The sequence below is a fragment of the Danio rerio genome, chromosome 14 (assembly GCF_049306965.1).
Source record: "Danio rerio strain Tuebingen ecotype United States chromosome 14, GRCz12tu, whole genome shotgun sequence".
Classification (NCBI taxonomy): Eukaryota; Metazoa; Chordata; class Actinopteri; order Cypriniformes; family Danionidae; genus Danio; species Danio rerio.
The window spans coordinates 34,794,079-34,810,590 of NC_133189.1; the positions used below are offsets into that span (position 1 = coordinate 34,794,079).

Here is a 16,512-nt window from a genome sequence, read left to right on the forward strand (position 1 = left end):
ATATTTTTTATGATCCAAAAAGTTATAATTGTCTAATTTTATAGTATAATTTCGACTTTGTATCTTATACAGTAATCATATATTATTTATATTAATTTATGATGACAATTGCTTTTGAATCTTACGGTGCAGTAATGGGCTTTCCACTTAAGTGAGAGGCAAAAAGAACTCGTGATTTTTTTTTTTTTATTTCCGTATTGATGCGGCCGGTAAATTTGCACACTCGTGATGCCCTCGCCAGTCACGCTCGTTGACAGACCAAAACAACGAACGAATGAACTTCAACTTCCTTGTTTACGTGCCGAGTGAAGCTCAATCTTCATTGTCGGGGGTGTTTGTGCTCTTGGTGGACTCATAAACAAGCACAGCCAAAACCGATTACATTTCATTTAGTCTTTACAATTATAATATTACTTATTATTAATATTAAAAAATAAATGCATTGTCTGTCAATCTTTTTTAAACCATCCAACCAACATCTACTGTATTCAAGCACCCCTTACATTATGGTACATTCCGGCGTGAAATTTATTTCTTGCAACGCGTTTTGTAATGAACTGACTGAATCTTTGAAGATCCTTAAGGCAAAACGATGAAGCTTGTGTTCCGTTACAACGCTTTGTTTATATCCATTTTTATTCACGCACTCTATGTTCAAGGGGTAAGACCTTACTTTATCATATTTTAAAGATCATTTCGCTGTTTTGAGAGCTGTTTTATTCAGTTTTGCTTGTGTCACGCTTTATGGTTATGTTGGGCTGTATTTTGCAGCTGGAGGATTGCAGAAGTGGGATGTATCCACCTAAAGGACCAACGTACAACTTATTTTATTTCCAATTATTTATGCTCTTACATTTTATCCACTTTGTGGTCTAGACTCGAATAAGTTCATGTTTGGTGTTAATAACATGTCTTCTTTAATGATTTTATTTAGTTACAGAGGAAACGTGACCTGGTACACTGTAAATCTTGATTTGCCCCCTAGTGAGAGATGGACACAAATCATCAAAGATAAAAACACAGAGGTAACTGTTTCCCACATTAATGCATAACCTGTTAACGTTTGGACCTTGATCTGTCACGTTTTTCTTGTGTTTATGTCGCTTTGAATACTTCTGCTGCCATGTTTTAAATATTTTTTAATAACATGTCTGATTTTGAAAAAATCCCACTCGCATACTACTTTTACCATAGCTTTATATGATATGAATAGTAAGGGTTTATTTTTACTATTCTAAACACCATTTAAACTCTGACATACACAATGGAAGGGGATATAGACCCCTAAAAATTTAGCTTGGTTTCAAATCAATTCGGATGTGGTTTGAATGAAATATCAATACAACACGTATCAAAGTAAAGTTAAGTTGTGATTGTAAAAAGAAAAACAGAAAACTGAAGCATACTTTTGGTTTCTTTGCCCATTACAGTTAATCAAATCAGATTGTTCCTGTTTGATTAAATCATGTTGCTTTTGCTTTTCAGTTGATTGAAATGGTACAGACTATAAAAGACATGGCCAAAGGGTTTTTCCATGGAAAACTTGTTAATTTTGTGGATAAGGAGCTGGTAAGCAACTAAATGTATAAACAAACTAATTTTAGGAAATGCTTTTAGAGTAATACTCTTTGAGAGATACATTTTGTAACATTATTATTGTATTGTATTTTATTTGTTATTGCTCATGGTCATTGTTTCACAGCCTTTTATTGTGGACACCCTTCCATACCCTTTTAATGAAGAAATAAAGGGAATAGCAGCAGTTTCTGGCATACCTTTGGGTAAGATTTGTCTTTTGTTAATTCAGTTTTTTTTATATATTGTTTACATTACATGTAAGTGCAACTTAATGTTTAATGTATGTTTTAATTCATGATATGTGTCTTTAGGTGAGATTGCACTGTTCAATATCTTTTATGAGGTTTTCACAGTTTGCACATCACTTGTTGCAGAAGACATTAATGGTGAGAAGATAACATTGCATGTCAAAAGAAAGAAGAAAAATGTGTTATAAAATGTCTCATCTAATGTCTTTTAAGTGTTTTTTTTTTCCTCTCTCTTTTCAGGAAATATTTATCATGGCCGTAATTTAGACTTTGGACTGTTTATGGGGTAAGATATATTTACTTGCTACATATTTTTTAAACAAAAGCATTGATGCTATTTTTCATAAAATGAGATTGTTGTGTTTTCATGAAGGTGGGATCGACAGAATAAAACCTGGACTTTAACAGAGAAGCTTAAGCCTCTTGTGGTGAACATCAATTTCGAAAGGAAAAACCAAACAGTCTTTAAATCAACAAGTTTTGCTGGATATGTTGGCATGCTCACTGGTATTAGGCCTGTAAGTGAATAAATATTTAAATAAATTTAAATGAATCATTTTGTTGATAATTTATTACAGTTTTATTAAATAATTCATTGTTTTATTGTTTAGGGTGAACTGACTATAACAATGAATGAACGCTTCGACTTTGATGGGGGATATATAGGTAAGATTTTATTATTATTATTATTATTATTATTATTATTATCTTGACATGATTTTTTTTAGTGACAAGTGTATCAATAGACATTATAATAGAACTTAGCCAGTTTGAAAAAACTAAGACTTAAACCAACTATTTACTATAGTCAACATTTGAAGTGGATCAAAAGATTTATCATAGTTGTCCTGACAAGAATAGATGTTGTTCAGTAGTTCTAGGACAAATTTAATGAAAGGTCGTAATTCACTTCAAATGTTAACTACTGTGTTTTCCTCTTCAAATCATGGGTGCAACTACTGTAGATGTGTTTTATGGTTGACTGGTTAGATAACATGAGGAATTCTCACAGGGATCCTGGACTGGATTTTTGGCAATAGAGATGGAATGTGGACGGGTTTTCTTACTCGCAGAGTTCTGGAAAATTCTACCAGGTAAAACCAAAAACAGCCTTGCATAATATGAAAGCGCAACTTCCTTAGTTTCACAGTCTTTACCAATAATGTTTTGTTTCTCACTTTTTTTGGGGAACCTAAAAAACATCAAGAGATCAAGAAAATACTGTATATGAACATGCAAAGCTGTTTTTAAACATCATGATAGAAAAAAAGCTAAACAAAACTAAAGCAGCAATAATTTTAGGTTTCTTGTTGTTTACATGATCACACACATATGCCATTCAGAGTTATAGTATTATATCTTTAAAGTAATTTAAATGTTTTTTTGAACAAGAGCCCTTTGAATAATTTAAAATGTATAAAAAAATTTAGCATGATAATAATATATAACACTGGAATATAAGATTTAAGCCATATTCTGACATTTTATTTTGACAAAAGTTATTTTAAATGTTTTTGTTTGCGCGAGTGTGTGTGTGCTCAGCATAAATTAGTACACCCAATTTTGAAAATGAATATTTTTAAGAAATTTTTTTGTGAATATAGGCAATGTATTTTGGTGCATTTAAACAAAACGGACATAATTAATAAAATAATATTTTAGTCACCAAACATATTTAAAAATTGAAAGATAATACAATTAAATTCAAGCAAATTATTGCAAAAAAATTACAACCTACAAAATATTAACTAAATTTTTCCATTTTTATTTTTTTATTTATTTATTTTTCCTTCTCTTGATTTTTTTTTTACTCTGTTTTTTTTTTATTTGTATTTAATATTCTTTTATAACATACAAATTTGGCGGTACTAGTTTTTGGACCGTTATCGTAAGTTATTTTGTTAAATAAGCTCCAGATTTGTCCTCAGTACTGACTAATCTAATGTAAATGCACAAATATAATATTGTATAGCTTATTAAAAATATTATCTTAAAAGATAGATTTGTGAGGGGTGTACTTGTATATGCTGAGCACTGTATATATTATTAATCATCAGTCTTTAATTACTTAGTTATGAAGATGCCAAAGACCAGCTTTCTCAGACGAAACTACTGGCTCCAGTTTACTTCATCTTGGGTGGTAATCGGACAGGTCAGGGTTGTGTGATTACCAGGACCAGAATAAACACATTAGACATCTGGGAGTGAGTAAATCATATCAGACCAAAGTATTAAATATCTGTCTGCAGTTATTTTAATTGGCGTCTGAATTTGTTGTTCTTGTTGTTTATGTTAAAGACTTGACTTAATGCTTGGAAGATGGTACGTCTTGGAGACAAACTACGATCACTGGGATAAGCCTATGTTCTTGGATGACCGCCGGACACCGGCAATGAAGTGCATGAATCAAACCACACAAGCGGTATGTGCCATTTTGTGTTGAATTGATTGTCTGTCTAAAAGCTGCTCTTACCATGAAATATATTTTGTTAGAATGTGAAAGTTTAAGTACCATTAGACAATTTTTTAATAATAAAACACCTTGATGGATGTTTTTAAAAAGGTAGCACCAGAAAGAATTTGAAGTTATTTATGAAATATTGAATTGGAAAAAATATACAGTATTTAACTTTTAATGTATATTTCTTTGTGAACTTTATTTATTTATTTCTATTTATATATTAGTTTGTGTATCATCTCTTATTCAAATATAAAGTTGTTCTTATCATGTAATTTTTTTGTATATTTATTTTGTATAAGTTGCTGATGTGGTAATAAGTAAACAAATATATCTACATATCTATCCATCTATCTAGAATATATTTGTAGGGGCAGATTAAAAAAGTATTTTAATTCATTTTAATACCACTATAAATAAAGAGCACAACTTAATGAAGATGTTTTTTTTTTCCCTACAGAACATTTCTCTGGCATCAATATATAATGTTCTGTCAACAAAACCTGTTCTTAATAAGGTAAGCATTAATTTGAAAAAAAAAATCACAATACACTAGGTTTATTAGTTTTGAAGTTGTGTAATATCTAAAGAGTCTCACCCAAAGCCATTTTAAATTAAATCAAATGAAAATTTGTTGTTATTTTGCTCACTAATTACTAGGTAATATTTTTTTTCTTCATTTAAACAAGTTAAAGATTTTTAGCTGAAACTGTGGTCTGTGTTGATTCATAAAATGCAAGTCAGTGGCTATCAGCAATTTGAGTATAGCAGTAATAATAATGATAATGATAATAATAATAATAATAATAATAATAATAATAATAATAAATGCAAGGCTACATACCTTTTATATTATGTATTAAAAAGTCATCTAGTTTGTGTAATGTTTTTAACGAAACATTATTATTTAACTTGAAGCTTGTGCTTTAAAATGATGTATAAAGTGAAGAGTCCATTTCCTGTCCTGTATTTACAGTTGACAACATACACCTCACTGATGGAAGTGTCCACTGGAACACTGGAGTCTTATGTCAGAGACTGTCCAAATCCATGCACACCATGGTAATCTGCCATCAACTCCGAACAAACTGAAACCAATGGCACTGCGATTAAAGGAACAAAGTATAGGAAAGAGCACGTTTAAAATCGTAATGGCTGAATTCTACCTCTGAACTTTCACATATCTCTTCTTGTGGACACACACAATTTTTGTCACTTTATCAACTCTTGTGCCATTCTGAAAAATATAAATGTCTGTGTTGCATAACAAATTGAAACATTTTAAATGTTTTTATTTGCTGTTTGAGATGTAAATAACAAATCCGTTCAAGTGTTGCTTTATCTTTAGGATTTTGATAATATAGTTTATTTTTTGTCACACTGAGGACTGTATTTTTGTACTTTAAAATGGCTCTGTGGGCAATTCTTTTGTGTTGAAAATACAAATTCTTGTGCTAGTATGACTAACATTAGTCCTTATTTTCAGATATAGTATAACTGTTATATAATACTACAATGCAGTTTTGCTTCAGTAAATGCAATATTTACAATGACTTTGCTATGCGCATTGTAATTAAGAACAGCATGAAATAGATTATAATGCGCACTATTATGACATGTATATCTGACTCTGCAGACTGATTGATAAGGAAATAGCAAAAGTGTGAGGAAGTTATTTTAGGATAATATTTTTTTCTGATGCCGACCAGATACATTCTTTGCTATGACAAAAGTTATTCAATAACGTTTGTTTATTTCACTGTATAAAGCAATTGGTTGACTTCAGCTAAAGGCATAGTTCCCCCAAAACAGTTCAAACTTGATCCAAATATGGGATTTCTTTCTTCCGTTGAAAATTAAAGAAAGAATTTTAAAGAAAATTGGAGATCTGTAACCACTGACATCCATAGTATTTGTTTTCCAAGTGTAAAACAGAAAAAAGGAAGTGCCTAAATGTAAGGTTGAGTAAATAGTGAGAATTTTAGTTTTCAAAACATTGTGTTTAAAGCAGTTGGTTGCATTTGCTTTTTAAAAAGTGAGTAAACCCATTGCTGTAAAATAGAAATAGAAGTAACTGAACTGTGCATAATTATAAAAAAAAAAAAATTGTAAGTGAACTTAACAGTTATAAATTGCAATGGATTTACTCACTTTTTATACAGTAAATTTTCACTTTTAAGGTAGTAAACTATTGCTTTTAAGGCAACTGGTTTTAGTAATCGGTTTTTACAGTTTTTCTGTCATTTATTACACAACTATTTTACTAAAGGTATGTGACAGTTTGAATTAAATTTAACAGCTTAATAAAGTGTCTGGCCAGAAAACAAAACATATTTACTGATTTTTTTTTTTTTTTCACCCTTTATTTACTATGTCTGACTCCAACCAGAGATCCTTAGCTTAAAGGTTTTTTATTGTTTGTAGTAAAACACTCGTTACTCTTTTTCGTGCTTTCTCTCTCTCTCTCGCTCAGAGATGAGCATGTCTCGCATGTTTTTCTCATTTTGTTTTTATGGGTGAATCAAATCAGGCATTCGACCTTGTAGAAAAAACATTCTTTATTCAGAATTAAATCACTTGGGTATTCTAATTTAGAATTCTATTACTTGGGTAAACAAATATATTCACTTTTCGTATTTACACAATCAGGGCCATTACTCCAAATTCTGACTTTTATTTTAAATTCTGAACTTATTTACATTTTTATTTAAACAAACTGAAGTTGCTGAAGTAAAAGAAAATTACATTTTAACTTTCACAAAGCAGTTTAGTCTTGTTACTTCAGATATTATCAGGAGCTGTTTGCAGTTATCCGCACATCTGTTTAGATCTGCAGTGACTCAGCTCTAAGCTCACATCCAACCACAGGAAACATTGTCTGGCTCCAGAACAGACCTCTGAAACATTTGTACAAGTTTGCAGTTGTTCTTTAGTGCATAAAATAACTTTTGTTGATGCGCTTGGAGGGTTATAAACCATGTCTGTCTTGTTCATCATGTGGATGCTTTGCACTCTGGATTTGTCAGACTCTGTAAGTATACTTGCTTAAAATCCATTCTGATTTCTTTTGTCTTTACAGTAACACTTTAAGCTTGTATTGGTAGTTATGTAATGGTAGTTGTTGCATTAGCTTACATGAAAAAAACAATATACTATTAATTAAATACAGTATTTTTCATGTTTTTTATGATAGCAAATGAAAAAAGTTGTCCATTGTTAGTTCATGTTAACTCACAGTGCAATAACCAACGTTAAAGTGGCAGTTCTCGCCAAAATAGAAATTTACTCACCCTCAAGTGATTTGTAAGTTTATGTTTTCTGTTAAACAACAAAGATGATATTCTGAAGAAAGTGGAAAACCTGTAAACATTGACTTCAATTGTAGGAAAACAAATATGGAAGTCAATGGTTACAGGTTTCTAAACATTTTCAAAATATATAATTGTTTATCAGAAAAAAGAAGCTTCTTAAAAGGCTTTAAACAAGTAAAAAGCGAGTAAATTATGACAATTTTCTTATTTGGGTAAACTATTCCTTACCAAGCTTGAATTTGATTTAGTATATTAATGCATTTTAATAATGTTAAGCTATGATTAATAAATACTGTACAGTATATTGTTCACTTTTCCATGTTAACATATGAACATTAACTAATGAAACCTATTGTAAAGTGTGGCTGTTTTTAAATTGCATGTCAAATCAAAAAGTGTGTTATGTGTATGTTTGTATAGGCACCGGATGATTGTCAAGATGAGATCGAGCGTCTTCGGGTGGAGTTGAGGAGTTTGGAGCTTCGCCACACAAAGCAGCAGCAACTTATTCACCGATTAATGAACATCAACCAGATGGATGACCGTTCCCTGAAAGAGGGCTCGTTTTATGACACTGGAGACACGCAGTACATGGGTTATTATTTTGTTAAGATATGGTATATTCCTGAGTAAATATGTTGCATTTGTCTAAATATAGCGAGAATAAATAGGCTACTAACCAAAAATCAATCTGCCAGATTGTGCGCAGATCTTTAAAAACGGCAGCACGAGCAGTGGGTTTTATATGATTAAACCGCTGCGAAGTCCAACTCGGGTCAGAGTGTTCTGTGATATGACAGAGGGCGGTGGATGGACGCTCTTCCAGAGGCGCTCTGATGGCAGTCTGTCGTTTGACAGGTACTGACAAGGTTTTTTTTATTTATTTATTTATTTATTTGAGAAGAGGTGTGTAGCCTACTGTGTACTAATGAAATTTTGTATTCGATTCTCCCTTTAGAGATTGGAATGATTACAAAATAGGATTTGGTGACATGAAGTCTGCTAATGGAGAGTTCTGGTTGGGGAATGATAATCTGCATTATCTAACATCTCAAGGTGAGTGTGTTGACATAAAAAGCACATTAAAAACCACACACCTCAACTATATTAATATTATATTACAATATATTATAAAATTTATGCATGGGAAGTATCATTTTCTATTTTCTTTTTATATAATTTTAGATTGCTAATATTTATTGTATTATTATTGCAGTAAAACACATTTTCTTATACAGGTGATTACACCTTAAGAATAAATCTGGAGGATTTTGAGGGAACCCACCGTTTTGCAGTGTACAGGAATTTCAAAGTGGATAATGAAGAGGTTTTTAATCTTATTAATTCCTTGTCTGTAAAATAATCCTGGCAAAGTATATCTCATGTTGTTTGCTTTTGTTCCTTTCTCGTAATTTACTGTGATAAATGCATAAATTTAATACATAATTGCGGCATTAAAATGTTGTATAAAATTGTTCTATGTTCATTAAGGTTTAACAACACCCCCCCCTCCATCCCAAAAAAGGACATTTATTCTGTCACCATTTACACACACTTACCCTATTCCAAACCTGTTTGAGTTTTTTTGTTTGCTGAACACAAAAGAAGATATTTTGAAAAATGTTGAAAACTGGTAACGATTGACTTTTATAGTATTGTCAATGGTTACCGGTTTGCAACATTTTTTTCAGAATATCTTTTTTTTTTGTGTGTTCAACAAAAGTAAGCAACTTACAAAGGTTTGGAACCACTTGATGGTGACTAAATTGTTGTTTTGGGGTGAACTATGCCTTTATATATATATATATAAAACTAATATATAATCTGTTTACTATTTACTTGGTTAATGTTTTGACTGTCCCATTTGTCTCCATAGAAGCATTACCAGCTCCAGTTTGGTATGTACTCTGGGACTGCTGGAGATGCTCTGTCTGGCAGTTTTCATCCAGAGGTGCAGTGGTGGGCCAGTCATCAGGGCATGAAGTTTAGCACACGAGATCGAGATCATGATCGCTATGACCGCAACTGTGCTCAGGAGGACAAGGGTGGCTGGTGGTTCAACAGGTTTACACACTCAAAACAATGACTATATATATATATATATATATATATATATATATATATATATATATATATATATATATATAAATAAACTGTACTTAATTTTTCTTTGCCAAGATTTTTGCACTTAAATATGATGTATGGTCAATTTGCTTAACCAAGTTGTTTAAAATCATTATTATTTAAGAGTAATTTTTCAATCAGAAGTTTAAAATTTTGTTTAAAATTTTTACTCAAAGTAGTCACGTTTCTAAAGCTTTACCTAAAAAAATAAACAATCCAGTGGATAGTTGTTCAAATCTATTTGATAACATACTTGCACATCACAAGGTAGCACAAACACACCAATTACCAACTGAATACAGAAACCACAGTATTTTGAAAAATAGAAAAATAACCCCAGATTTAAGGAAAGCTATATATATTCAGCTATAAAACAGTGAAAAAGGTTAAATTCCCATGAAGGGAACGCTAATATCAGAAAGTTGTGATGTTTCACCTCTTTTTCTTTTTGATTTCCTCAAAACTAACTTTATATTTACTAAACAATTCCAAGTCAAATATAAGTTCAATGTTTAATCTCTACAGGCTTAAATTCAGTATTAATAAAAGATTTGCCTTTTTTTTTTTTTTTTTTGAACAAAGTGTTCCTTGTAGGATTGTTGTGTCTTTCCACTGTGTGTGTGATTTAGTGTTGGTGCATTATTTTAAAAAGGGTATAATTTATTTTTGATTTACTGTATAACATATAACCTCAACGGCCACTTTATTAGGTACATCTTACAAGCACTGGGTTGGACTCCCTTTAGCCTTCGAAACTGCCTTGATGATCCTTCGTGGCATAGATTTAACAAGGTACTGAAAATATTCCTCAGAGATTTTGTCCTTGTTGACATGATAGCATCATGCAATTGCTGCAGATTTGTCGGCTGCACATCCATGATTGGAATTTCTAATTTCAGCACATCCCAAAGGTGCTCTATTGGATTGAGATCTAGTGACTGTGGAGGCCATTTGAGTACAGTGAACTCATTGTCATGTTCAAAAAGCCAGTCTGAGATGTTTTCTTCTTTATGATATTTCGCATTATCCTGCTATAAGTATCCATCAGATGTGTACACTGTGGTCATAACGGGATGGACATGATCTGCAACAATACTCAGGTAGGCTGAGGCTGTGGTGTTTACACTGCTCAGTTGGTACCAATGGGCCCAAAGTGGGCCAAGAAAATATCCCCCACACCATTAGAGATGGTTGTGATTGAAAATGCCAGTAGATCAGCAGTTTCTAAAATATTTAGAGCAGTCCTTCTGGCACCAACAAGCATGCCACGTTCAAAGTCACTTAAATCACCTTTCCTCCCCATTCTAATGCTCAGTTTTAACTGCAGTAGATCGTCTTGACCGTGTCTACATGCTTAAATGCATTACGTTGCTGCCTTGTCATTGGCTGATTAGAAATTTGCTTTAACGAGCAGTTGGACAGGTGTACCTATTAAAGTGGCCAGTGAGTGTATCTTAGCAGAGTAACCTACATTTGACGTGCTTTCAAGTGTTTCGTTTCACCTCTTTTCCTCTAGATGTCACTCTGCCAACCTGAATGGATTCTACCACCGGGGAGCCTACAGTGCATCCACTGATGATGGCATCGTGTGGTACCCGTGGCATGGCTGGTGGTATTCCCTTAAATCTGTGCAGATGAAGATCAGACCCGCTAATTTTGAGCCTAATGAGGTTTAATTCATGACTCTGAGGATATTTGAACCACAAAGGAACTAATTAATTTGTGTATTAGGGCAATTAATGTTATATGTCAGCTTTGTAGTCTATTGTCTTGTGTAGTTTAAAAGCTAGTTTTACTCCTGCATAAAGAACAATAAAGCTTTCAACACATCTTTGCTGTGTCCTTGTGATTTTTTTTCTTTTCGTCATTGTATCTTTAACTTGATGTTTTCTCATTTGGAAATATAGATTAATGAAGAATACATGAACAAAAGTCAGTTTTTCAGGTTTAATTGTATTGTTTATAAGTTTTGATTTTTACTTCTATTTTTAGATTATATTATGTGTAATTGTATTTATTGTCAAAAATAAAAATAAAAAAACATTAATTTAGTGTCTGAGAGTAACAGTTTCAATTCTCTGTATGTCCTGTACATATTGACAATAAAGCTGACTTTAACTTTGATAAATCCAATTAAAATGACAAAATAAAACAAAATAATTTTAGATGTTTTCTTGGTGATTGTTTTTTATAGAAACATCTATCATGGTAAATAGCTAATAATCACCATTCAGTAGTGAATATAAAGGCTAATTCCACATAAACCTAAACATAATCATAGAATATTTAAGAAACGGACTCAGACCTGTTTTAATGTACTACATAAATAATAAAACTTATTCCATTAATTTTTATAGGCCTATAACTTATATAATTGTAATTGTAGATTTTTTCACAGGGGCATTATGGTGGCACAGTGGTTAGCATGATCACCTCACAGCAAGATGGTCGCTGGTTCAAGCCCTGGCTCTTCAGTTGGCATTTCTGTGTGGAGTATGCATGTTCTCCCTGTGTTCACATTAGTTTTCTCTGGGTGCTCCAGTTTCACCCACAGTGTAAAGACATGAGCTATACCTGTAGGTGAATTGATTAAGCTAAATTGGCTGTAGTGTATGTGCTGAATAACTCGGTGGTTCAAACTGCTGTGGTAGCCCCTGATTAATAAAGGGGCTAAATCGAGAAAAAAAAAGAATCAATGAATTATTTTTTTTTCACAAAGGGACCATAATTAAGCTGAAACCAAAAAAAAAGTATAATAATTGTCATTTAATATAACATTATGAAGCATTTACAGGTCCGAAGTGCATTTTTACAGGTCAAAACACCACATTGCAAATGTTATTTAGAGCATCTTATTTAAATTTTTTTTCAATTGTTTACTGAACAATTTCATTTTTAAAAGAAATAAATGTGTCTGTTCTTCAGTTTTGAGTGCCTAAAGCAACAATTGAAAAAGTATTTTATTATGACATCTCATCAAAGACAAACATACATAAATAACACGCCTAGTTTATGTTGAAACAGAATTAAAGCATTTATGAGAAAATGGCTTACAGATTGGCCACTAATTCATAAGGTCTCAAAAATGTACAATAAATATCTTTTGTGTCAGTTTTATGTACTTTTAACTATTTAAAAAATAAATACGTATTTTTAAGAAAGTGATTATTCATTCATTAATTTTCTTGTCGGCTTAGTCCCTTTATTAATCCGGGGTCGCCACAGCGGAATGAACCGCCAACTTATCCAGCAAGTTTTTACGCAGCGAATGCCCTTCCAGCCGCAACCCATCTCTGGGAATGTGATTATTATTATTATTATTAATATTATTATTATTATTATATTTTAAATGCTTTTTGAATAAACAGAAAACAGTTTATCCAAATTTGCTTACATCTATAAGCCTTGTATGACTGAAGCCGAAACCTTATAACCTACTTATAGTGTACTAGTGTTACTATTTTTACCACACGCTAGTACTAGTGTGCTAGTATGCGGCTCCGACTTCAGCAACACTGAACAGTAGCGGCTCTTGTCTCTCAGTCCTGCAGTGACGTAATTTAAGGAGAGCGCGCGCTCACCTGAGCTCTCACCTGTCCCGTGCACGCGCTGCTGTTAACGGTAGACAAATCTGTGACTGCCAGTTTACAACGTGTGGGGTGAGTACTCTATCAGACATCAGTGTAAATATTTAACTTTCCTACAAACTCTACTTGTACTTTACTCCTCATCCTTGGTTTGAGACTTGTTTTTGTGGTTATTCGTGTCGCATGAGTTGCTTTCCATTGCGTTTGTTTATGTTTAACGCGTAGGCTATTGCAAGTTCATACGCTCTGCATTGTATGTATACATTTATTAGAAGGGGGTACACGTTCTTTAGCTTTACAACTTTGTTTACTTGACGTGTTATTTATAGACGGAGCTGCCAGAGGACACAAACAGGCCTCTGAAGTTTCTCTGTCAGGTGCACAAGACAATTTAAAGGCAGAGATCAGGAAATAGATTGTGGCTCACAGAGAGAAATTTGAGCTCAGCAGGAATAGGTTGCAAGATTTAAAGACATTCAACCAGTTTCTCCCATAGCCATAGTCTATTTTCCCCCTACTTCTGTAGTTTGTGTTTTGCTTTCGCTTGAACACTCTTAATTGTTTAAGATGCTACATTATATAAGGGAATTGCGAGGAATAAACCTGTATTTTATGAATGCATGTTTAGACTGAGGTAAAGTTGGTTTTATATTCATACAGTTATTATATATATATATATATATATATATATATATATATATATATATATATATATATATATATATATATATATATATATATATTTCATATATTCCTATCGCATTGAAGTATGACTTCAAAACATCATTAGCACTATTTAATTGACTGTGAACCATGTACTTTGATAGTCATTGGCTGCTAACATGATTTCCATATTTAGAATTAGCAAATAATATTTTCTGAAATTATATTAAGTAGAATGTGCAAATATAATCAAATTTACCCCTATCATGTTGATTCCATGTTGGTTTGATGTGGCTTTAATGTGGAATTTGTGCTGATTTGGCCAGATATGGTGTTCAGAAAGAGTGAAAAGCTCAAAGGGCAGAAGCTTTGAATTCCACTGCAGGTTACACTACACTACAGTGCAGGTGTCTTTTAGGACTTCATACTGTGGGTGGGCTTTGCTTAGAAATGTAATGCGTTTGTAGTATATTGGTGCATCTGGAAAAGTTTTTATGAATTAAAATGTATTGGCTTGTTTAGCATGTTCATTAATTGAATGAGAATCTTTGTATTAATGAAATGGAAAATAATGCATGTTGATGAAGCATAAACGCATAATACACATAATGTACTGGTGGCCATAATGGTATATCATGATGTATGATAAATGCTTATTTTTAGTTTTTTTTTTTCTTTTTTTGTGGTTGTTTGTTAGTTGCCAGTATTCCCTTTCAGATCCAAGCTGTGTTTATTTTAAGTAAAATACGGTAAAAAAACATAACTTTTTGTGTAACTTTATTTTAGATTGTGATTTTTTGTTGTTGTTGTTGTTGTTGTTGTTGTGATATCAAAGCAGTAACATTTCTTCTAGGGCTGCACATTATATTGTTTCAACATCAATATTGCAATGTGTGTGTCCGCAATAGTCACATTGCAGAATATGCAGTGTCAAGCTGGGATTATAGTTGATCAACAATTGAGTATACATGAGATTTGTGGAGTCATTGCAAAGTATAACCATAATAGAGTCAAATTTTATCATTTATCACGTCTTTTAAAAGCATTTCAAGAGTGTAAAGCATTCGGGCACAATGACGTAAAACATTTGTAACTTTATTGAAGAGAAATTTAGTAAGACTTTGTTTCGATGATCCCTATCGCACATTTTGTTGACAAAGTTGCATTGCAACTACATGACAATTAATTCTCATTTGAGTATATAGAAGACTGTCTGCTTAATATCTGGTGATACTGCTCCTTCAACATTTATTTGAGTATAAGAAACTTTGCAAATATATGTCAACTTACACAAACTCTAACCCCAATTTAACAGTCTACTTATAATCTAATGAGAATTAGTTGGCATGTAGATACAATGTAACCTTAAATTTAACAAAATGTGTTAAAGGGACCATAGATATAAAGTGATATCAGAAATTTTACTGATTTATTAATGCAATAAAGACTCTGCAGTGTTACAGTATTTTACATTACTAAATTTCTGTTTCTCAATGCTGTTTAGAATCTCTGGCAAACCATAAAGAACTGTTAATTTTACTTTTTGTTCTTTGCTCTTATAATTATTCTTGCATTTTGTTTTATACATGATTCACACCCTTACACAATCAACCCTATCAATCTAAGTTCATCTTCTTTTTTTCACAAAAAGATACGGTGGCCGGAAAGTGCAAAACAACATTACAAAGTTTGAAACACTTTCACAAAGCTCAAGACAAATTTACATTTTGAAAAACATGTTTAATTATCATCAGACACAATTACATAGGAAAAACAATTTTACCAAGGACGAAACAAATTTACATTTTAGAAAACAAATTAACAAGACACAAAACACTTTTACAAATCCCGAAACAAATTTACAATTACAGATTGAATTACAGATTACAGATTATTATTTTTAATTATTTTTACATATACAGTAGCAAAATGCATCGCAACTATACAAAATGTCGCAATGTCAGATTTTTTCCAATATCGAGCAGCCCTATTTCCTACAATCTTCAGTATCACATGATCTTCAATTTGTTACTCAAAACATATTTTTATTATCAGTGGTGAGTGCTGTTTTTCTCCTTTTTTAAATCAAGAATTATTTGATGTAGTTCTTAATAGTACCATTCATTTGAATGTCCCTTTTGGTCAATGTAATTTTCTTTCTGCGGTATTAATACTATTATATAAATTATTTACCAATGACTCATGCTCTTTTCTGAATATTTCTTAATTATTGAAATGGCTTTTCTGTCTTTGCATATATATTTTTGTATGGTTCATTAATTTGTGAGTGGATTGCAGTTAATTGGTTGGATACTAAATCAAGATGGGATGATTCAGCAAAAGGGCTCATAGAGAGTTCTCTATCTTTATTTACTTCGTGATCTGGCGTCCAACATTTATTGGTGTCCATTGTAAAACAAGATTATGGATTGGACGCCCACTCTGGCTGAAAGCCTTTAAAGACGGATTAGTCAGAAATAGTACTGTTCCCCTTGACAGGATATAATACCCCTCATGACTGCATTACATAACATAAGGAAGTT

The 16,512-nt window shown here is 32.1% G+C and overlaps 3 protein-coding genes across 4 annotated transcripts in view; all 3 read left to right on the plus strand.

The window, feature by feature from the left end:
• Window positions 1-560: 560 nt before the first annotated feature.
• asah1a (N-acylsphingosine amidohydrolase (acid ceramidase) 1a) lies at window positions 561-5,719 on the plus strand. The gene is given in 14 exon segments (NM_001006088.1): window positions 561-661; window positions 772-815; window positions 935-1,025; window positions 1,486-1,569; window positions 1,703-1,781; window positions 1,890-1,964; window positions 2,067-2,112; window positions 2,200-2,344; window positions 2,438-2,492; window positions 2,839-2,920; window positions 3,899-4,030; window positions 4,125-4,248; window positions 4,745-4,801; window positions 5,261-5,719. Coding segments are annotated over 14 exon segments (1,173 nt in total). The 5' UTR covers window positions 561-592; the 3' UTR covers window positions 5,351-5,719.
• A 1,429-nt stretch (window positions 5,720-7,148) lies between these two features.
• fgl1 (fibrinogen-like 1) lies at window positions 7,149-11,550 on the plus strand. Its single transcript, XM_001923551.7, has 7 exons — window positions 7,149-7,315; window positions 8,016-8,190; window positions 8,294-8,453; window positions 8,554-8,651; window positions 8,834-8,922; window positions 9,472-9,659; window positions 11,236-11,550. Exons 1-7 carry the CDS (start codon window positions 7,262-7,264, stop codon window positions 11,393-11,395), a joined length of 924 nt encoding a protein of 307 aa, XP_001923586.2. The 5' UTR covers window positions 7,149-7,261; the 3' UTR covers window positions 11,396-11,550.
• A 1,757-nt stretch (window positions 11,551-13,307) lies between these two features.
• The window catches only part of mtus1a (microtubule associated tumor suppressor 1a), a 49,206-nt gene continuing 46,001 nt past the window's right edge, over window positions 13,308-16,512 (plus strand). For both annotated transcript variants that reach the window (XM_068213221.2, XM_068213222.2), the window contains exon 1: window positions 13,308-13,378. The gene's annotated coding sequence lies outside the window, so the exon portion shown is untranslated. The remainder of the gene's footprint in view (window positions 13,379-16,512) is intronic.

Excerpts from the sequence above, each read along its gene's own strand:
- fgl1 (XM_001923551.7), top strand. The coding sequence starts at position 7,262 with ATGTCTGTCTTGTTCATCATGTGGATGCTTTGCACTCTGGATTTGTCA. Across the intron at positions 8,191-8,293 it reads TGGAGACACGCAGTACATGG|ATTGTGCGCAGATCTTTAAA; the intron begins GTTATTATTTTG and ends TCAATCTGCCAG. Across the intron at positions 8,652-8,833 it reads GCATTATCTAACATCTCAAG|GTGATTACACCTTAAGAATA; the intron begins GTGAGTGTGTTG and ends TTTCTTATACAG.